The 22809-nt window shown below is 47.4% G+C and overlaps 1 protein-coding gene across 4 annotated transcripts in view; it reads right to left on the minus strand.

Moving 5' to 3' along the window:
* ABR (ABR activator of RhoGEF and GTPase) overlaps nucleotides 1–22809 on the minus strand; it is a 1286060-nt gene that overhangs the window by 140273 nt on the left and 1122978 nt on the right. Inside the window, exon 1 of one of the 4 annotated variants that reach the window (XM_086955073.1) lies at nucleotides 2283–2580. The exons of the other annotated variants lie outside the window; for them this stretch is intronic. Coding sequence (XP_086811199.1) covers nucleotides 2283–2432 — 150 coding nt within the window. The 5' untranslated portion in view covers nucleotides 2433–2580. Of the gene's footprint in view, nucleotides 1–2282; nucleotides 2581–22809 lie in introns of those variants that run through there. 4 annotated transcript variants of the gene reach the window in all.

Here is a 22809-nt window from a genome sequence, read left to right on the forward strand (position 1 = left end):
CCGAGAAAACAACGCAGCTCTTGCTTCTGTCACCCCCTCGGGTGTTCTCTTCAGCATGACAACAGCTGCTCCCCAGGCCTTTGTTACAGCAGAAATACAGTGTCAGCAGCGCGCAGAGGCAGGTGCCCACCTGGGGCCAGCCCAGCCGGCTTCAGAGCAGCACCGAGGCGGCGCTTCCCGCTCCGGCCGGGCTCCAGCGCAGATGCTTAGGAAACATTTCCCAGCTAGGCTGTGTTTTTAATTTAACTCGACACGAACAGCTTAAGCACACTAAAGCCCTTCCAAGGGCTGTCCTGTTCTGCAGGTCCCGTGGCTCGGCCAGCAGCGCCCTGAGCTTTTACACGGGTGCGTCACAGGAAGAGGCTGAGAAACGCACCGGCGCACAGTGGCCTAACAAAAACCCCGTGGGGGTGTTTGAGAGGGTAAGAGTTTCGGAGGCCCCCTCCAGCACTGGCAGGACCCTGGCCGGAGAGCTCTGGTCTGGGTCCGAAGCGTGGACGGGGAACCTATGCATGCAATTTACAGGGGGGGGCCTTCAAGTGTCATTACGTCACGGCCGGCGCGGCGGATACTGAGACATGTCTGCCGAGCACCCGAGGTTTAAGCAAGCATCTTTAAGCCTCTAACGCTCTACAGCCACCATCCAGCTGACATCCAGGCCATACTTTACAACCCACCGGAGTGCAAAAATTACCACCTAGGATGAAACCTCAAGAGGCAGCGCTGTAAATACCAGGGATTTAAATCAAAGGTGGTCATCTTTTATACTCTAATAATCATAGATTTTAAAATAAGCCAAACAGTGGGAGACACAGGGCCTCGTTTATGGGGACTTGGCGTAGGGCAATGCCACAAGTCTTCCTGCTGTGCTGTCCTTCGCCAAAGTGAAAGGGCATGAATGCACCGTATTTATGAAATACAGAGCATTCCGGTCCTTTTCCCTTGCACCTGTGCACAATTGGCTGCCTGGCACCAACGCAGGCACCTGGCGTGCAGGATTGTTTTTTTACAGGACGGTGCAACTTCGTGCAAAAAACACAATCCCAAGAGCTGTTTTCCTCTTTCTATGTGTGCTGCAGAATGCAGTACACATGGATGTATTAGTTACAACGCATACCTTTACAACGCATTTTTACAACGCAACATCCATTACAACGCATTCCATTACAACGCATACTACCTTTACAACGCATACCATTACAACGCATAACATTACATTGCATGTATGGCAAGTATTGGATAGTGGAGGGGTAAAAATTACTATTCTAACTCCAGGGGGAGTGCAACAGTAGGGTAATTGTTGGATAGTGTAGGGGTAGTGTAAGGGTACTATTCGTTGTAATGGTATGCGTTGTAATGGTATGCGTTATAATGACTGCATTGTAATGACATGCGTTGTAGTGGTATGCGTTGTAGTGTCATGCGTTGTAATGGTTGCGTTGTAATGGCATTCGATGTAATGGATGTTGTGTTGTAAAAGTTTTGTTGTAATGGTAGTGCGTTGTAAAAGTTGCGTTGTGAAGGTTGTTTCCCCGTACAATTAGAAGAGGAAAAAAATTAGGCGAAATACAAATATTTCTCATCATCCATGGGAAACCCCACTTCAATCAGGGCCGAACTGGCTGTAGCGGGCACCGGGCAATCCTCCGGTGCGCGGCACGGGTGGGGGCCGGTTTTCGGCCCTGGCTGGGTCCGTTTTTGTTACAGGGCCTTTTTCGCAGAATAGCTGCAAAATCGGCCCTGCAAAAAAATCGGCCGAAAACCGGTGCTGGCAAAGAGCTCAGCAGCACCCCCAACCCCCCAGGGAGGGGGTCAGCCGAGCACTTTGCCAGGGCCGCTTTTGGTTCCCAGTCTGGCTCGGACTGCAACGCACATGGAACGCCTCCCAGGCGCAAAGTAAGGCAGCACAGCGACTTGCGCTGCTTTCTCTTACTCTATATCTATGTGGCCATGCAAAGTCAAGCAAAGTGGCATGGTATGTTCTCATATATATGGTCTCATATATATATGGTTGAGAGGTTTGCGCAGCCGGAGCGTCTGAAAACGTGATGCTCTGACGGCACAAACCTCCCATAAATAAGCCCCACAGTGTTCTAAGTAAACAAAAGGAAAACAAGTGCATTCCCCGTTTCACTATTCCAGATACAGCGAGCTGTTTTACGTGCTAAACAGAATGACCACAGCCAATCTGCGTTGTTAAAAACACACACATACACACACACCTCCCCCCACCCCCCTAAAAGATCCCAGGCTGCCAAGAGGTAAGGGTTTAAAGGCGGCACCTTCTGTCGCAGCAGCTTGTTGCGGACCCGGCCCCACAGCCGGGCCCCGGTGTTGGGGAGCCGCTTGGGCCCCGCGTCCAGGCAGCAGTGCTCCACGCGCTCGCACACGGAGTTCAGGTTACAGTCCGGCTGGACCAGCACTTCCGTCATTGTGCGGCGGGACGCAGGGATGGACAACACTCCCGGTGTTAAAGAGCCGTGTGGACTGCGTGACCTCTGCCCTCGGGAGCTCCCGGCGGACGGGGTGTCTTCCTGGATGTGCGCGGTGCGGGCTGCGCCTCTCCCGGCTGCGTCTCCAGACCTCTCCGCCAGATCCCTGCCGTCTACCCTGGGAAACTCGCGGCTGCCAACGCGTTTTTGGAGGAGGGACGGTTCAGATGTCCAGAACGAAAGAAAATCTCATGCTTGGAAAAAAGCAGGCGGCAGCGTGGTGATGCTTCCCCGGCGATGCCAGCGCCTCCTTCCAAGTCTGCGGCTTCCAGGAAAGTCAGGGATTAACCCTGGCAAATGACATCGAATCTGCAGCCTCCGGGATCACTGTAGCGCTTAGACGCAGCGAGCATCCGGCCAGGAGCCAGGGAATGATTCCAGAGTGAGAGGCGAGAACTGTCCCGACAGTGCCTGTTTGCTGGAGTGCAGCTCAGAGACGCACTGACGCAGCGGCTCTGTACCAGGTTGTGTGAGGCAGCAGATGCGCCTCAGCACCACAGAGGGAGGGAGCTGCCTCGCCCCCTCCTGCGTTAACTCTTTCAGCGCCGCCGCCTGGCACTACTCATTAAAAGGCACCCCCTTCGAAAACCTCTGTAGTATCCAGTACATGAAGTTTGACAGCATGTTAAACCCAGGCCAGCACCAGCAGGTAGAAGCCGAAGCGCAGAGGTTAACCCTTTACTCGCTGAACCCTTGCAAAAGTATCCCAGGACAATCCTTCAACCATCTGGTCTCTGAACAATACATTGCGTGTTTGCATGCGACAGTTATTAAAGATTACAAACCCTTCCTAAATGCCCGCACTCCAATGGTTTCCGATGCCCCGTGATTAGTTCTCCACATTGGCTCCAAGTTTCTTCCTCCCACACTTTCCTCCTCATCCACGAAGCGCCCATTCATTTCGCAGCTCAACCATAGGTTATGTTATGTGTATTTGATAAAGCGCACGACTCACCCAGGAGGACATGTCGACAATGACAAAGATTTGTATATTTCTGACTTCCGAGTCGTGTTTTAAAAACACGTCTAATGTGTCATACTTCCCATCTGGATGATGTGTTTAAAATACATCTGCCCACATCAAAGTCTAGGTTTACTCCTCCAGGTGAGCTACTCACTCCCAAGACAGACGGTTACTTACAAACTGTAGGGGACATGTACACACCTATCACTGGATGGACGGCTTACTGCAACAGGGTGAGGGTTGTTCACTAAAAATGCACCCACAAATGTGCGTTATTGTTTCCAGAAGGACCAGTTGTTCTGGGACGCAGACCACCAGTGGTCTCAGGCAGCCCCACTCTTGTTCACAAGATGGACTCTTAAGGAGCAGCTCTGATGGGAAGTACGGGAGCTGCTCCTGCTGCTTCTGAGAAGCCTGCAGACCTCTGACTAGCACTCACTCAGCACTACCTCCTCCTAAGCCTTCATCCAGCATTCACTTCACAGCTCTACCACTTGCCCACTGTGCACCGCTGCCAACACCACTTCCTCTGCCTGCCGCAAAGCCTCTCTGTAATACCACAGCATCACCCTTCAATACATCAAATGTTGCCCTTTCCTTGACCTATGACACCCCACCCTACCCTACGCATGACAATGAACACGTGTACCCACCTACTGGTTCCCTGCCCTCTCCTCCACTCCACTCCCTTCTCAGTGACTGACAGCTCCATCTCTTAGGGAGGGGCAGAAGGAGGGCCAGAGCAGGTGATGTCTCTACAGAGGTGTGCGCGTGGGAGGGAGCGACCGAAAGGGATGGGTGTGGAAAGAAGGTGTCGCCTGCTCCACTCTTTGCAATGTATCTCCCTTTTCTTGAACAAAAAGCTGCTTTCCGAGTTTTACTTCATCGTAATGTCTGATCGAGTCTCACCCAATTGTTCATCTGCAGCTCCAGGTCTCGCTCTTCCATCCTCAGCCCTAGGGTCCTCTTTTCTTGGTCATTGGACTTTGCCTCATGCTCCTCTATCGGTGTTTAAAGTAGCTGAGTCAAATGACACAAAGCTGCTCTAGTATACCGTCAACTCCCCACTACCAGGCACCTCTTAGTTCTACCACCACCCCTCCTGCACGAAGTAGTAGCTCCGAATATGGCAACAACTCCTTGTATGCAAGCACTTACAGAATCAAGCACGGTATACTCTACATTACTAGGCAGTATTATTACCTCCTCTAACAATAACACATTTATTGCCCCATCATCATGGCATGCGGAGTTCCCTCCTGTGCAATTAGGATGTGACCACCACCCTGGCGGTCACAACCTCTATTTTTACCATTGCGGTGGGTGCGGCTTCAAGCTGCATCCGCCGCAATGGTAAAAATGCATACATTGCATTTGTATGCAGAAAGAGGCAGGCACCGTGCGGTGCCTGCCGATTTCTGCATACAAATGCAGGGGGGTACCATAGGTACCCCCCATGTGCACCCCCCACACCCTCCCTTCACCAAGGGGGCCCGCAACGGGCCCCCGCAGTGAAGTTACACATTTTTTTCCACGGCGGAAAAGCCGCCGCGGAAAAGCATGTTTCACAGCCCATCCTAATCTGGCTGACGGTGTCTGAGAGACACCGTCACCATATTAGAGCTTTTCCGCCGCGGTTGTAAGCCAACCGCAGAGGAAAAGCTGCGGACGGAAACCAGGACCCACCAGCCATCTTAAAGTGGCGGTGGGTCTTTGGTGGGTCCGCAGAGGATTTTCCGCATCCTCCGGGCCGGCGGTGGCTTCCGCCGGCCCGGAGGATGCGGAAAATCCTCCACCGTAATAGGCCCCATATATGTCTCCACATCCAGCCATTTCTGCATCAGACAATGCACTCATGTGCTCTGTTTTAACCTCCAAAGACTCTCCTATGTCTTGCAACAGTGCGTGGAAGGTACCATGCCTCCGATGTCATTAATCTTGGAATCGCTGACGTATTGCAATACTACAGGATTTTGTTATTTTTTATGAATTTCAGTCATTGCGAAAGAGGAATGGAAAATATGGACCTCAAAGTACATCACGTCCACATCATTGTCTCCAAAATGTTTCCCTGGCTTGCCTTAAGTAAACTTAGTAAGGGACAATTCCTGTAGTTCCATGCTCCAAATCCATAGCCAGAGCCATTAAACCATGAACTCTCTCCAGTGTGCGCCAAATAAATTTGATACAAAGGGTCGCCTCCCTGGGTTTACTGCAGTAGCACAGGCCCTACCCCTGGACACAGGAGGGCTCTCCTTGTCCCAGCCCACTCTACTGTGAGAGATGACAAGGCAGCTCAGCATCACACCATTAACAATCTGCTTCACCAGACATCAGGCAACCAAACAATGTCTCAAAGCAAACTGCTGCATTTTCAAGCACCCCACAGATAATTCAGGTTCCAAAAATGAAGAATATAAATTATCTTTCTAGAACTGCATAAGTGAAAAATAGTTTGGCTAAGTCGGAGGAGGATGGGTGTTTGAAGGGGTGGGGTCTGAAGGGTGCTGGGCTTTGCGCCAGCATTGTACGTCCAGCCACTGTTTGGGCAGAGCCAAGAAGAGGGTGACGGGGCTTAGAGTTTGTTAGGTTTGGGCAGGACCTTCTACCCCTCCCCAAAAACGCAAACAAAAGCTGCTGATGCTGCTGATGACACAAGATTTAAAAAATCATAATACACAACATATTTACTGGTTCAAGACACGAAAAGCTGAAAGTGCACCTTGCACAAGTTAAACGCAGCAACGTAGGAAGCTGAGACAAGTGTAGTAGAAGCACCGTAAAAGCGTGCTTTTAAATGAAAGATGAACAATCATATACAGAAAACAATGCTAATGCTTGTATTCATGAGATTACTTATGAAAAATGTTTATTGACATTTACTGATGAATTAATGTACTAATAATAAAATGCAAAAAGAACAATTGATGGACAGAATGCAGAACAATGTCAAAAATTCACCCCAGTGCAGAGATCTGGACCACAATCCCTCGTTTATTTGCTCACCATGCCATTCCAGTTTGAACCCAGGCATATGCAAATCAGTATTGACCCTGCGTCCAATGGGAACAGTATAGCCCGAACTGCCAGGCCAGGTCCCCCATGGACTGGAAAAAAGCATCCTAGGACCGGTGTCGGGCTTTCAGCCCTCATCAGCCAGGATAGCTTGACTCCAGTGGCATGGAGAGCACTGGACCCACGTCTGGGCATACCCGTCCCACTCGCGGTGACAAATGCAAAAAGAACAATAGATGGACAGAATGCAGAACTATGTCATACATTCACCCCAGTACAGAGATCTGGGCCCAAATCCATCGCTTTCTTGCTCACCATGCCATTCCAGTTTGGACCCAGCCATATGCAAATCAGTCTCGACCCTGCGCCCAATGGGTACAATCCAGCCCGAACTGCCAGGCCAGGTCTCCCCTGGACTGAAAACAAGGATCCTGGGACTCCTTGTGTTTGCTTTGTTGCCCGAAGTTGGCAGGGTATGCCCAGACGTGGATCCCTTGCTCCCTTTGCCACTGTACTCAAGCTAGCGTGGCTGATGAAGGGTTTTACCCAGAAAACGGTCCCAGGATGCTGGTTTCCAGTCCAGGGAAGACCTGGCTTGGCAGTTCGGTCTGGACTGTACCCATGAGGCACAGGGTTAAGACTGATTTGCATATAGCTGGGTCTGAACTGAGGTGGCGAAGTGAGCTAAAGAATGATGATGGATTTAAGAAAGATCTGTGACTGGGGGTGAGTGTCTGAAAAGTTTTAGCGCTCTGTCCATCATCTCCTTGTGTTTGTTTTGTTCGCCTCAAGTTGGCATGGTATGCCCACACGTGGGTCCCTTGCTCACTTTGCCACTAGACTCAAGCTAGCCTGGCTGATTGAAAGGTGTTAACCAGAAACAGGTCCCAAGATGCTTGTTTCCGGTTCAGGGAAGACCTGGCTTGGTAGTTCGGTCTCCCATGAGGCACAGGTTCAAGACTGATTTGCATATAGCTGGGTCTGAACTGAGGTGGTGAAGTGAGCTAAAGAATGATGTTGGATTCAACCCAGATCTCTGACTGGGGATGAGTGTCAGAAAAGTTTCAGCGCTCCGTCCATCATCTCCTTGTGTTTGCTCCTTGTGTTTGCTCTATTAATAAAATGGCCTACTGTTTCTATTGCTTCTTATTAGAATGCCTCACGTAGAAAAGTTGGTGCAAGACTGAAAATACTAGTTATGAACTAGAAATGTAAACTGATAGTACTAAAAATTCTATAGTTTAAAAAATGATAAAAACTTTTTGTTACATGAACTTAGAAAATTATATACTTTTGAAAGTTGAGAAAATATTGTAGTAGTTGGCTATTTTTAACATTGGTTATTTTCATGTAATAATACTTGGTGAAAGTTCGACTTTATTTACAATATGAAATGATTTTAGTGCATTATATTTGATATAGATTTTATTTTATTTAAAAATGAGAGGCAAATGAAAGGATTTTGACATATGTGCTCTTTCTTTAAAGCTGCCTTGTTCGAAAGCCTAATACAACGGTCCATTGCAGTTTAGCAAATATTACTTTAGTTGTTCAAGTACATGTGAAACATTCAACATTCGTAAATTTTTCTTTAATGTTCACAGTGAAATGTTCCTGTGAGAACCAGGTTTTCAGCTGATACCATAGACTGATACTTTAAATTCATTTTCAATTTTGTTAGGCCTATGAGAACTTTACATTTATTGTTTCTCATAACAACCATGGGAAACCATCTTATAGTTACCAATGTCTTAGGTGACATTATTTGAATAAGAGGACATGACAATTGGATGACAGTGGTGTGATGGTGCATCACTAGGACTGTAACAGAGACATAATAAGAAGTAACCCCAAAAGAGGATCAGCACCACTTGATTTTTGCCTCTCGATAAACACCATTCTGATTTTTCATACTTTGAGACCAGAATTCTATGAGGATAGATTTTTGATGATTTTGAAACCTATCCTCTTTGGCTTTTTACTTTTGGACTGCCTTTGCCGAAACATTTTTCATTTTCTTTTATTTTCCTTTTTGTCCCATTTGAATGGACTCGCCCTTGGTGGACTTTACATTTGAATCCATTCCCCTTCTTCAATAGGATTGTGAGCCGTTAGATAAATGAGGTATCCTTCTGCCTTTGTAAATTGATTTATGCAATAATAATCCTTTAAAACATGGCCTAAATGTTTGGCATATTGCAAGGTGTGATATTTCTAAGTACTCTTTCTAATTACTTAAAAGACTGCTAATTTGCATGCATTTTGAATCTTTAATACAATAAACATTCATTTAATAACTCTCTGTTAGACCCGTCAGCCCTAGGGTGGATTTCCCTATTTTTTTCGCCCTTGCCTCATTTTTCCCCACCTTCTTTTTTGTTGGCCGTAGGTCTCCGAGCACCTTCCCATTGCTAACCAATGCTAAGGCGCCGGTGCTCTCTACTTCCAACATGGCTGCCACAGGCCCCTGCTACTGCGGAGTGGTCTTTTTGGTAGCACCCTAGTTGCCAGGAGCTGGCTGGAACCCTTAAACATTGTTGCAATACCAGCCTGCCTTGCCTGCCCATAGCTAGACTAGGGAAGCTCCTGGAACCTTCTAGAATTGGGGCGGGGCCTGCTTTTGCCGCCTTAGAGTGTGGTCACCTGACCTGGGCATATATAAAGAAAGGAGGGAAAGTTTTTAGTCAGTTGGGGCATCACTGACCTGGGGGACTCTACGCAGGAGACTTAGGCGGTAGGGCCTAGTCAGAAACCTATACCACTGTGGGTGACAGGGTTTAGGCGCTGCCCACCAAGCTGTGTGAGGAACACTGAACTAGCCCACTGATCTGGCCCGGCGGGATGGGAACCCAGGGACCACCTGCATTGACCTGCTGAGGAATCCTGTCAGCAGCCTTCAACTCAGCCCCCCCCCACCCCCTCTCTCAGTAAACTATCTACAAAGGGCGCAGGAACCACCAAGCGCCAAGAAGAAACTCCCCCCTGTGCTAACAAGGACTACTGGGGCTCAACCAGGTATTGGCGCTGTGTCACCCCTGCGCTCCCTGACTCCACCTGGGTCCCCTTTGATGATCTGCCACGGTAGTGTGGCCTAACCTGCCTAACTGCCCCTCAAGCGCTCTCTTGTTGAGGCACCAGAGAAGCACACGCTCCAGAACTGCCTTATTTGTGTGTATCGCCCCTGAAGCGCTGGGACTGAGAAGCGTTATTGCTGAGACTGCCCCCAGCGCTAAATATGCTGAGTGCTGCTCTACTTTGTGCCCTGGCGCGGAGGCTCTTGAGCGCTGTGTCCCCAAAAGCGCCGCCTGACTTACCGCTATACCTCGGGAGCCTCTGAGCCTGCCTGCCCCCGCTGTGGCCCCGCACTCTGGGAGGTGCCGATGTCACCTTCATCTGCCCCCTCCTCAGTGGCTCCCGGTGCCAGGAGAGGGCCGCCGCCGCGTGCTGTGGGCCGCGCCAGGCCAGGAGGAGTGGACGGGAGAGGCGCCGTCTTCCGGCGCACCCAGGGGCCGCTATCACCGCCACAGTCCGGCCCAAGAGCGAAGAATCCCCGCTGCGCCCCCCGGAGCCTGAGGTAGGCCGCCGCGACTGTGTGTAGGCCGCGCTAGGCCCTGAGGCCGCAAACTCAACCCATGTGACGGGGGCACCGCGTCATTAGCCGTGACCCCGCCCCTACTGCTGCCCGATTGGCTTGCTGAGACGCACCCCCTCAGACGAGGCCTCGGATTGGCCAAACGTCGGGAGAAGCCCGGCCGGCCTGAGAATCTCCACGGAGGGGGCCCGGAGGAGCGAGAACCCCCTCCGACGTGCTGAACCCCCTGGAGCTGGCTGAATCATCGGCGCCGGGGCCCGTGTAGCCCGGCTGCGCCCCGCGACCTGCCCCCGGAGCGCCAGACACACCGGAGGGCTCTAGAAAGAGCACAAGCCCCCCCCCCGTACACCGATCCGCCGGAAGGGCCCCGAGGGGGCCGAAGAAGAAAGGTAAACCCCCGGGGAGACCCCGAGATCAGCCCTCCCGCGGGAGACTGTTGTTGGGCCAGGTTGGCCCTAATTAGCCAAAGAAGGCCCCTGAACTGGGCCAGACCGTGGGTAAAGCCCTCTGGTGACTGCTGGGCCATGAGAGTTAACCCCGCCTGGGGTAAAGTTGATCATTAGCCACTGCTGGGCCCGGATTAAGGGATTGTCCATATTTTGCCCAAAGAATTGCTCACCTTAGCCTTACACATGGTTTACCTTCAATGAAATGTCCTTCTGCTCAAGGAGTTGGTTATTCTCATCAGATGAAATGTGTATCCCTGATCCATGAAATGCTTTACCTATTCTTCATGAAATGTTTTGTTCTTGCCTAGTGACATGCTCATCCTTGCTTGATGAATTGGTTATTCTTACCTTATGAAATTATTCATTTTACCTGATGAAATGTTGATGCATATCCAATGAAATGTTTTTCTGATGCTCACTGGAGTCTTTTACCAATGCTAAATGAAATGGTAGCCCTCTGCCCAATGAAATGTGCTCGTGATAGAAGATTGAATTGATTATTGATTACCCCGAACCTTGATCTAAATAAAACGTATTGATCTGAATCAAACCTACAGGTGTGGTCTCAGTCATTGTGTGCGTTTCATTGTCTTAGTAGATGTGTGTGCTGTATGGTCACTTTACACCGAAGCTTTCGGGTGCCTACCTGCTCGTGGCAGGCTACCCCCGGGGAACTGGTGACCCCAGTTCCTACACTCTCTGAGCCCATTATTGTCTTGTTGATTCTACCACTGAATCTCTGCTATTTCTCCAATTATTTAAATGTGTTGTAGAGAGAATCAGCGCACTTTTATGGAATATCAAGTTCTACTTCTTTTATTCTGTGTAGCTGTAGCAGAACTTTTGATCTGCATAATTCTACTCCAACTTAATTTATTTAGGAGGTTGGACCTTCCTATTGCAATTCTTTATTTCTACATCGTGGTTTTGACAGTGATGTACTTAAACCTGACTTCAGATTTGTGAGTTAGCTATCAATTTATAATACTCATTGGACTGCTAACAAGTTGTTTTAGTTGCCCTAAGTTCCGTCCCTCCTATCGTCAAAGAAAGATCCATCAGCGGACCATTACCTCGGTGGGAAATAGAAATGCTGCAGAATGTCTAATCATAAAGGGCCCAGTACGGTAATAGTAGTAAGGAGATTAAGAGTACAACATTTTTTTGCAACAAAACCAGCAATGTTTCACGGATACAGGAAAACCCATGATGTACATGAGCAGTGCAGAACCTCCAACCCCGAGAAGAAACTCACCCACTGCATGACTTTAAGCTCACCTTTAGGCGATGTTGTGTGACACACTGTCGCACTGTGTGAGCTTGGAAATCGGTCTTTCAGAGGTAGGAGGGGACCTCAACATCAAAATTTTTCCACCAAGGTTCAAGACACAGCAGAGGTCACCTCTGACGTGAAGGCTTTACAAAAGCAATTACGGGGATTCACACCCCGGGAAATGCCTCAACACAAACTTCACAATCCAACTGCCCCTTTACTGTACTTTGGGGTGAATGCAAAAGCTACACATTCATTTATTTATTTATAAAGTTTTATATAGCGCAAACGTGATCCCGAGGGATATCAGAGCGCTTTATAATTGTGGGGAAAGGAAGGTAACAGTTGCAGCACATGTGTCAAATAGGAATACAGACAGAATCACATATCAAAATAGAACTCACATGTACGGAATCCCTGCCAGCATACCGCAGCAAGCGTCATTATTTAAAAGTAAATAGCTACCGTTAGCTAGTCGCGAGAAAGTTGATGTTATAGGTGGCACTGGATTACCCTTTAAAATGCAAGTAAATTATTGCCTCGAGAGATAAAATGCTAGGTTGAGTTTCTGGGGTGGGGTGTCAGGAGAGTGTCGAAGGATCAGCTACACTGTGCACCAACCTCCAGGATAAGAAGCATTGCCCCACTGCTCTCAGAGCAGGAAAAAGGAAAAAGAAAGAAAAGGAAAAATAAAATGATAATAGTGTTATTATCTTTTTTATTTTTCTTTGTTATCAGGCTAGGTCAGGGCACGGGAAACAGGGGGAGGAGTGGTGGGCCTGCCAAACAGTCATGCGCACCTTGCATGTTCCCCCCAGGCTGTAATACACAGCCTGGTGGGAAATGTACACAGGCTCCCAGTCCCCGACTGAGTGCCGAACCATGGCGCTCAGACCAATCACAACACTGCACTGAAGCGTTGTGATTGGCTTAGGGGAGCCTGTGTGCTTCCTGCTTCCGGGACCATAGCTGAAGAGAGGCTGCGACCTGAGAAGGTAACTTTTTTTTTTTTTAAATGTCCCCCACCCCAGTGCCCTGCCAGCTGCCACTGGAAAAAGATTATAATCGGTTGTGGATGCATGACTTCAAGAATGGCATTGTGCCCTGCACCTAGCGCTTGAGAACCCTCAATCACCGAAGGGCAGACCGAGTCCTAATCTTAAACAAAGCAAAGTTACAGCAAATCAGGACAAACTAGACAGAAGACCATGACAGACTGAGATAAAACAATGGTTGCAATTTAAACTATGATCAGCAAATCCCACAGTAAATGATTGGAATACTTTTCCTAGGAGCGCATGGTGGACGTATGCCTCTAAGCACAGTAACAAGGATGCCACCATCCCCGCAGCCTCAAACCTTTCCTCTTTCTTAGTGAGAGGGAACCTAAAAACTGCTCCAACAAGTGGCCATTTCTTAAAAGTGCTGGAAGAAGCCTACAGGCGTGCAATGCCAGGAGGAGCATGAAAGGCCACATAATTATCTGTTTTCCTCTTGATCTGAAATACAGAATAATTATAAACCAGTTTCCTCTGTAAACCTGGAGAGGAAGCTCTCATATAGTTTATATCTCTAACATGGTAGCATCGAGAAGTTTGAAGTAAACTCATGGCTACTGCCCGAACAAAGTGTTTAGCCGGAGCCAGACTAAAGCAAAACAGGGACTACTAACAACGTGATTTGCTCTGATCTGCAGTAGTTCTTTTATCATTGCAGCCAAGCACTGCCAATGCTTCAGAGTGAATGAGTGTTAAGCTATCCTATATTGGCTGCTTCTGATTAATAGCAGACAGCCCAGGCATCACCCCAACACCTCCAACCCTAAGTAGAGTGTGGTCCACGGTAGCCTTTGGACTGGGGGCTAGAAGCAGAATGAACCAACATCCACCCCAGGCACCTCAATAGACTTCCATGTTTAAAAGCTTCAGCACTTCGTAGGATAGGTCCAGAGAATCCATGTGACAACATCTAACCATTGTGATTTTTTATAATAGTTTAGCTGAATGGAACCTTTGAGAGGAGACTGCAATTAAGCTGGCACACCACAGTACCTGGCACTAACAATAAAGATATTTTTACCAATATCTTTTGAACACGCAGGGCTACGAACAAAAGACGTGATAGGTAGTGCTCTTTTTACAGTACTAACCCAAGTGAGGTTTTAATAAAGTACTGTTATTTTGAAGTGTTCCTCTCATTCTCCATGTCACGATCCATAATCTAAGCCTGGACTGTTCAACAAAGCAACCCATGAGAAACAAGGAGGGTTTGGAGACCAATCTTCTTGTTTCAGTCCAGGTACCATGTGTACAGGTTTGTAGACAACACATGCAGTCTTACCTTAGCTACCAGTAGGCAGTCTGTGCAACCTCTAGTAACTAGTAAAAGGCCTGATGGTAAACAACCTTTACAACGAAACTTTTACAACGCACTACCATTACGACACAACTTTTACAACGCAAACCATAACAACGCATTGCGCTGGGGGGCGCTCGAAGATAGGGAATAGGTTTAATGTACTATCTAACACCTTCCCTACTATCCACGGGGACTGGAGTTGGAATAGTAAATTAAACTATTCACTATCCAGCGCCCCAAAGCACTATGCGCTGTAAAGGCATGCGTTGTAAAAACCGCGTTGTAAAGGCATGCATGGTAAAAGCATGCGTTGTAACGTCATACATCCAGGCCTGATGCGGCCATTCACGGTTTCCATCCGGGCATGGTGGTACTAGGGATGCTTCTAATGCGCCACCGGTAACTTGGTCACGCTGCTAATATGGCTGTTGTGCTGGTCCCCGGAACGGTTCCTCAGCGGGGGTGGGCCAGCGCTTGGTGACGCGCTCGGCACCGCCTCCCGCCCGCAGCCATAGGACACCGAGAGATGTCTCAGAAGCAGTTAAAGCACTTCTGGGGCAATGTTGGCAAAAACGGGCCAACGTGGCAATACATCAGTCCCTGGGAGGTAGAATGGAAGGGCATAGGGCAGACATCTTCAAACTGTGGGGCGCGACCCCCAGGGGGTTCGTGGAGTTCTAGGAATGGGGACACAGATTGAGATCTTATCAGCTGCTTGGCTGAATGAAAGGCAAATGTGCCTTATCAGTTAATCTACAAGTGTGATGCTTGGGAGCAGTTCTGGCTTTTTTTAGTGTAAGTGCAAAGAGTTAAAAACTGGGCTGAGAGGTTCTTGCTTTTAATTTTAACTGCATTTACACAACCCTTAGTGCCCCTAAAGAGGTGTTGAAGGGACAGTTATGTAAAAAAAGAAAACTGCATTACAAAAACACTGGTATTATTAAAACTACATTTTGAAAGAACCATTTTATTGTAAAACAATTCACATGTTTTGCAGCATTCTATCTTACCCTGTGTGTAATGCAAGTATTAAAAATTGACTTACATATTCACAGTGCTTTCTGTCACAGGCTGTGACTTCGTAGCACTAAAACTACACATCAGTATTCTCCATTGCACCAATCAAGATTTCATTCTGTGGTTCTCTGGTTACACACAGACCTCTGCAGTGTATTAACTAGAAATGTTATAATATACTACAGTGCATTTCCCACTCAGCAATAACTTTTTAAAATTTATTTTTCATTTACGCTGCCCATTATTTTATATGTAGATACTTGAAGGTGAAAGACCTAAAAAACGTACAGAATATTTTGGGCTTATGTATGAGAGGCTTGCATCGCCAGAGCATCACTTTTTTGATGCTCCGGTGGGGCAAGCGTTTCAACCATACCTATGAGGCGGTGCAAAGTCACCATGCATGGCTTTGCATTGCCTCATAGGTATGGAGTAAGACATAGCAGCGCAAGCCACTGCGTTGCCTTACTCTGCGTCAAGGAGGTGTTCCATGGGCTTTGTGTGGGGTTCCCATGCAAAGCCCATGGATTTTGATGCTGCCCCCTATTTACTAAATCACGTAAACCTAGGGCAGCTCCAAAACACGGACACCTCTTCAGTGGAGGCTTAACGAGGAGAAATTAAAACATTTCTCCTTGTTTTTTCATTTTTCCATGCGTGCTGCATTCTGCAGCTCACATAGAAATAGGAAAGCACCCCATAGGATTGTTTTGGTGAAGGAAGGTGCCTCTTCCCATAAAAAAACAATCCTGCCTACGTTGGTGCTATGTAGCAATTTGTGAAGGGAAAAGGACTGGAATGCACTGTATTTCATAAGAAGGTCAGAATGGAAAAAAACAGGGGAAACATGCCAAAGATGCCAGGTCTAACAGGGGCATTTATGGTTGTCGATAGATGTTGATGATGAGGAGAACCAGTTTCTAGAAAATTTTGTCAGAAGGGGTCTTTACGCCTAAAAAGGTTTGACAAGGGGATCTCGACATCAAAAAGTTTGAAGACCGCTGGCGTAGGGGGTGCCTGCGGAAAGGAATCGGATGGCCAAACGGGCCTCCTGCGCAAGGTCACTCTGTTAAAGGGGGACCTGGCAAGTAGTTAGAACAATCATGACCTGGCACGTAAAGTCATCCGGGATACGCAGAAAACGAAGTGTACATATTCCAGTTTTAGGTTAGGTATGGCTGTGTATTAGACTCATGTTAAGGTCAGCCAAAAAAGATGTGTAAATATGTGTATTTGAAATGTTATTGAATAGGTTTGTATTTTTTGCGTATACAATTGTGATATGAATGTTTAATTATGATTTATTAATTTTAATAAAAATACGGCCGGGTTATTCGACCAATAATCCAAGTTCTGTGTTGGATGAGTTATTATTGATGCCTCGGGGAGGTAATGGGGGGGGGGGGAGATTCAATCAAACATCCCGGAATCCCTGTCTGGAGGGGAGTTTTGGGGGGGTCACAAATCAACCATGGGAGGGGACTCGGCAATACCAGGCCATATTAGCCATTGTTTATCCCTCAAGAGCTTTTGGACTTCCACAGAAGCTAGTTCCGTCTCTTGCTCGTGCTAATTTGAATTTACATATGCGACTCCTTTCTGTGAGATGTTCTTACGGTTGTCTTATGTACACTTAGCCATCTTTCAGATCCATGCATTATTCAAACAGTCTGTGCAATATGTCTCTAGACAACTTTGGAAACATTCTTTAAGTGTTGCTCATTGAACACCATCACAAGGCTGATTTGCCATTTTCACAAGCCAAGTGAACCATCCATCTGCCCTGTTACAACTCAGAAATCTTGTACTCTTTCATTTTACTGCAGGTTAGGGTCCAAGCAAAGCGTTTACTGTCGTGCATAAAATGAAATTCGTTTAGAGACAGTATTATGTATATACATGTCAAAGTCTTGTGCTACTGCAGCACAAAGGGGCAAATACATTTTCGGTCTTGGCTGAAGCTTCGATTTGGACACACGTACTGAAAACTATATTCATTAGTTAAAGCAATAAAGCGTTCCCAAAATGGTTTTACTTTACTTTTATTTACATGCAAGTCAAAACACCCACTTTAGTAGTTCTCCTAGTCACCGATACACCGATAATTATGCTGTATTGTTTATGTTAATTCCAACATCTGACAGTTACGTGACATTTCTAGAGGAGCAGAATTACCTGGATAAAACTTAAAATCAATATAAACTCATATTTGTATCAGTTGTCACAAAGATCTCTTGGGCACAATTCTTCATTCCTAAACGTGTATGGAAAAACATATTTCCACGTAGAGGTTTAAATTATTCTTTTTAAGAGCGTTTTGATGCACTTTTCACAAATATAATTTTTCTTAGTATGTTCGACAATGTATGTTGCTTACTCTCGATTAAAAGTGGGAGCCAAATTTGCCCCGGTTACTCCTGGGAACAAGCCCTCAGCTACCATCTCGCAGAAAAGGCGCTTCTCTGGCACAGGGGGGATGGGGGGAGACAGGACCCAATATAATATTTAGGCAAACCGACCAACGACAGAACAGGGTGAGAAGGCCAACAGAAGAACCTCATTAGCACATCCAGGGAGAGGGTTTAACTCCTGACGGACATCCACTCGTCCTGCCGACACTGCATTTCAGGCAGGACAGAGCGACATCCCAGAGAGGAACTCAGACACATAACTGGTCGAGGAATCACTGGTGGGACTTCGTGTCTCAATCCAGCTCGGTTTGAGGTGATGCAATGAAGGGCCAGAGCGTGGCACATCAGGAGACACTGGTCACTTAAATGTGCTCCAAGAAGGAAGGACGGTGTTCTCATAAAGTGCTATGTTGTGGACCATACACACTATGCTTTCCAGGAACTATATCTTACCGCCCTGCAAAAAAGCATTGCTCAACAAGCAGACGGTTGCGTACTAGTGTTTTAGATACAAAAAGCCTCAACCTTGAACCTCTTGCTTTCGGTGCACTTGGGAGCATGAGAGACACAGCCTGACATTCCCCTGTTTTCCGTCTTACAACTTGTAGCATCCTAATAAACTATATACGTGGTATGGTCTGTACATCAAGGGTTCTTTCTGATTGCAACCGTGACTCCTGATAACCTCTTCCCACTTCTCACCTGTCTTGGTGGGATGCCTTGGAGCTCGCTGCTGCCTCTATTGCGGGGTCAAGGGCCACTTCAAAGCAGGCCTTCTGACTGTCTGCAACCTTCTGGCGTTGGGCTGCGCTAGATCAGCTAAAGCACTTTGTACCTCTAGCCGCTATTCCACTACTGCTCTGCCAGATGATTTCTTACGAGCCACTATGTAAAGTAGCCATGTAAGATGGTATGTACGTTCGGCATAGACGTGGAATTCACTAAATAGCCTTGTTCCATATACTCAGGACAGACGGTCAGCAATAAGACTCTGAATAGAGCAGAAACATGGCTATATCTCCATTATGCTGATGTTCACCAAAAGAAAATGCGATACATTCAGTTATCCGAGTCTGGCGCACTTTGTTACATAATGATGTAGCTTTAGTTCTTCAGACCAAGGAAGAAATCAAAATACATGTGTGAACAAACCATATAAACGACTAGTCATTATTTTGTGAAATTGCTCAGAGAGAATTACATCGCATGAAATAACTTGACAGTTTGGTTGATTCCCGTAAATTTCTATTTTTTAAACGCCATAGGGGCGAGGTGGTGCAGGTACATGTAGGATACTTGAACTGGTTCATTATTAATGCTTTCAAGTTTAGAACTACCAGTCCGGAGTGTTGCACAAAGGGTAACACCAAAGGGACGAAGGCAGGAGGTGGCAGACTAATTCTTCAACCTAAAAATGCAAAGGCAGGTAGTAAAAGATCCTAACATAATACCCCCTGCTGGAAGAATCCATATCTTCTGGATGCGGCAAACACGTCAGCTCCACCTAGGGAGAAGATACAACACCCATCAGATGATACAGCGGCTTCAGCTCCACTTAGGGAGAAGAGACCACACCCGTCAGATAATACAGCCGCTTCAGCTCCACCTAGGGAGAAGAGACCACACCCATTACATGATACAACTACTTCAGTTACACTTATGGAGAAGAAACCACACCCGTTAGATGATACAACCACATCAGCTACACCTAGGGAGGAGAGACAACACCTATCAGATGATACAGCCGCTTCACCTACACCTAGGGAGGAGAGACTACACCCGTCAGATGGTACAACCACTTCAGCTACACCTAGGGAGGAGAGACCACACCCATCAGATGATACAACCACTCAGGCTACTCTTATGGATAAGAAACCACACCCATCAGATGATACAAACACTTTCGCTACACCTAGGGAGGAGAGACAACACCTATCAGATGATACATCCACTTCGGCTACACTTATGGAGACCACACCAGTCAGATGATACTACCACTTCAGCTACACCTAGGGACGCTAGAGCACACCAGTCAGACGGTACAACCGCTTCAGCTACACTTATGGAGAAATGACCACATCCGTCAGATGGTACAACTACTTCAGCTACACTTATGGAGAAGAAATCCCACCTGTCAGATAATACAGCCGCTTCAGCTCCACTTAGTGGGGATAGACCACACCCATTACATGATACAACTACTTCGGGTCAACCTAGGGAGAAGAGACCACACCCATCAATGATACACCCACTTTAGCTACACCCAGGGAGGAGAGACTACACCCGTCAAATGTTACAACCGCTTCAGCTACACCTAGGAAGGAGAGACCACACCCGTCAGATGATATAATCACTTTGGCTACACTTATGGAGAAACAACCACACCCGTCAGATGGTACAACCACTTCAGCTACACCTAGGAAGGAGAGACCACACCCGTCAGATGATATAACCATATTGGCTACACTTATGGAGAAACAACCACACCCGTTAGATGGAACAACCACTTCAGCTACACCTAGGGAGGAGAGACCACACCCGTCAGATGATATAACCATATTGGCTACACTTATGGAGAAACAACCACACCCGTTAGATGGAACAACCACTTCAGCTACACCTAGGAAGGAGAGACCACACCCGTCAGATGATATAACCATATTGGCTACACTTATGGAGAAACAACCACACCCGTTAGATGGAACAACCACTTCAGCTACACCTAGGAAGGAGAGACCACACCCGTCAGATGATATAACCATATTGGCTACACTTATGGAGAAACAACCACACCCGTTAGATGGAACAACCACTTCAGCTACACCTAGGAAGGAGAGACCACACCCGTCAGATGATATAATCACTTTGGCTACACTTATGGAGAAACAACCACACCCGTCAGATGGTACAACCACTTCAGCTACACTTATGGAGAAGAGATCACACCCGTCAGATAATACAGCCGCTTCAGCTCCACTTAGTGGGGATAGACCACACCCATTACATGTTATAACTACTTCAGGTCACACTAGGGAGAAGAGACCACACCCATCAATGATACACCCACTTTAGCTACACCCAGGGAGGAGGGACCACACCCGTCAGATGGTACAACTGCTTCAGCTACAGTTGGAGAGAAGAGATCACACCCATCAGATGATACAACCACTTCAGCTACACCTAGGGGGGAGAGACCACACCTATTAAATGGTACAATCACTTCAGCTCCATTAGGGAGAGGCACTGAGTTCTTTAGACGCGATCACCCTTTTAACCAAAGCCTGTGCAAATACAACACACAACTACATCATCCATATAGAGTGGGGATGTCTTTTTCAGAAGAGGCAACTACTCCACTGCCTAAGTGAAGGAAGACAACAAATTACCCAATGGCACCCTGAATTGGCATTCTGGGCAATGCAGGGGTTAGTCTTGTGTCTGTCTATCAGCATCCACTAATCCCATGAATAACAATAGGGAAGGGGGTTTGTGTGGAAGGATGAGTAAAAGTGGGTGTGTGAGAGAGAGAAAATAGCATGACGGGCAGATTAGGGAGGAGGTACGGCACATTTTGAGACTGGCTTCAGCATTTTGTTTTCAGTAAATAACAACCAGAAATAACATAATGGCTAGAGTTGGACATGGCTGATAATATCTCATTTCGATGCAGTCTGTAAAACAGTGGTCCTGGTCGAACACTTACTGCGGAGACCTTTGTGTTATCTGCGCCTCAGGGGTTCAAATCCCAGCAAGGTAGAGTTAAGCTAACATTTTACTGAGATTGATGCATGTCGCATCAGAACGTATTTAATGGTAGCTGTAAAACGGAAAGCAACACGCAATAAACAACAGGCAACAGTCCAGGGGAGAGATTCAGATAGTTTGGAAAGGGAAAGGCCACAAGTGTGCTATTGCGTAGCTAGTAATGCTCCTTCGAAACAGGTGGGTCTAAAAAGTGCCACACACAAGAATGGAGTTTCAGATCCCGGGGTCACAGATGAAGAATGCCTGCATTCTGTATTTTCACTTCTTTGCCTCCAGTTTGAAGGCATTCTGGATTCTGGTGTGAAGCTGTCGGCTGAGGTGGTTACTTTCGTGGCCAAATCAGACCTATTGAGTCCGGTAATAGCAGTACCTACTACGATACGCCCAGATAAAATACATTTTATCATGTTTGCTCCATGAATTGTTGTGTAATTGACTCCATCAGCCGCTTGCAGGGAGGGCCTTTGCACTCGTATAAGAGATGCAGGCACCCACGATCTGGGCATTTCTGAGTGTTCATTCATAACCAACTGGTGAAGTATCCGCGTGTGTCAATGCCGAGGAATGTCTGGATCGCTCATGGAGTGGCCAGATCTCAAGGACCAAGGACCAGGCCCCCCGCCCCCTCCCCCACCCCCCCCCCCTCTTCGGCGTGGCTCCGCTTTGAACTGCATGCACACACGTGTTAGCAGTCAGATGGGAGGCCCTACCAGAGTCGCCCCATAAGGAACCACTTTGGCCACAGCCTCGAGGGATTTATCCGACACATCGGCCTTCCCGCATGTCCCCCAAGCAGGCACAAACGGGGATGGATGCAGGAAGCAGCCCCGAACGGTGCTGGGCGAGGCTTACGAATGGCACGAGGGCGCTGTGGGTGGCGGCACAGGGAAGAACAAGCACTGGCAAAGCCCGTTGGTCTAGCTTTTGGGACCTGTCTGCTTTACCAATGATTTTTAGCCATGCTGCACTGTACCCCAATGCTGTGCAGCAGCATTAAAGAATCTAAAAAAAAAAAAGCTGTAAAAGAGGCGGAGTCATTTATTTTGTGGGCACGAACATGCATGCACAAGCCTAAAAAATGACTCTGTCCTTCTTTCTTTTTAGTTTCAGATTCATTTATTTTATTTTAAAGCAAGGCCATAGAAGGATCAAAGCAAAATAGTGTGTGTGGTTGGGGGTGGCGGAAGCATTACAGCAGGGTTCGGGTTGGGGGCAGAGACTGCACAGAGAGGGAAAGGGGAGCAGCTAAGTGGATTGCTAGGGGAAAAGATCAAATGGGCGAAAAAGAGAAACGTGGAACAGCAAGGGATAAGCACAGAGGCAAGAACACAATGGAGCAGGAGGTGTGCACGAGTGAGGGAGAGGAACAATAGTAGGCAGCGGGGTGGAGAGAAGTATACAAAGGAGATAACTGGAACACATGCACTCTCATGGAAAGCTAAAAACAAAAAGAAACAAGCATTTACAATGCAA

This window comes from Lissotriton vulgaris, chromosome 2_1, assembly GCF_964263255.1.
Source record: "Lissotriton vulgaris chromosome 2_1, aLisVul1.2, whole genome shotgun sequence".
Taxonomy (NCBI): domain Eukaryota; kingdom Metazoa; phylum Chordata; class Amphibia; order Caudata; family Salamandridae; genus Lissotriton; species Lissotriton vulgaris.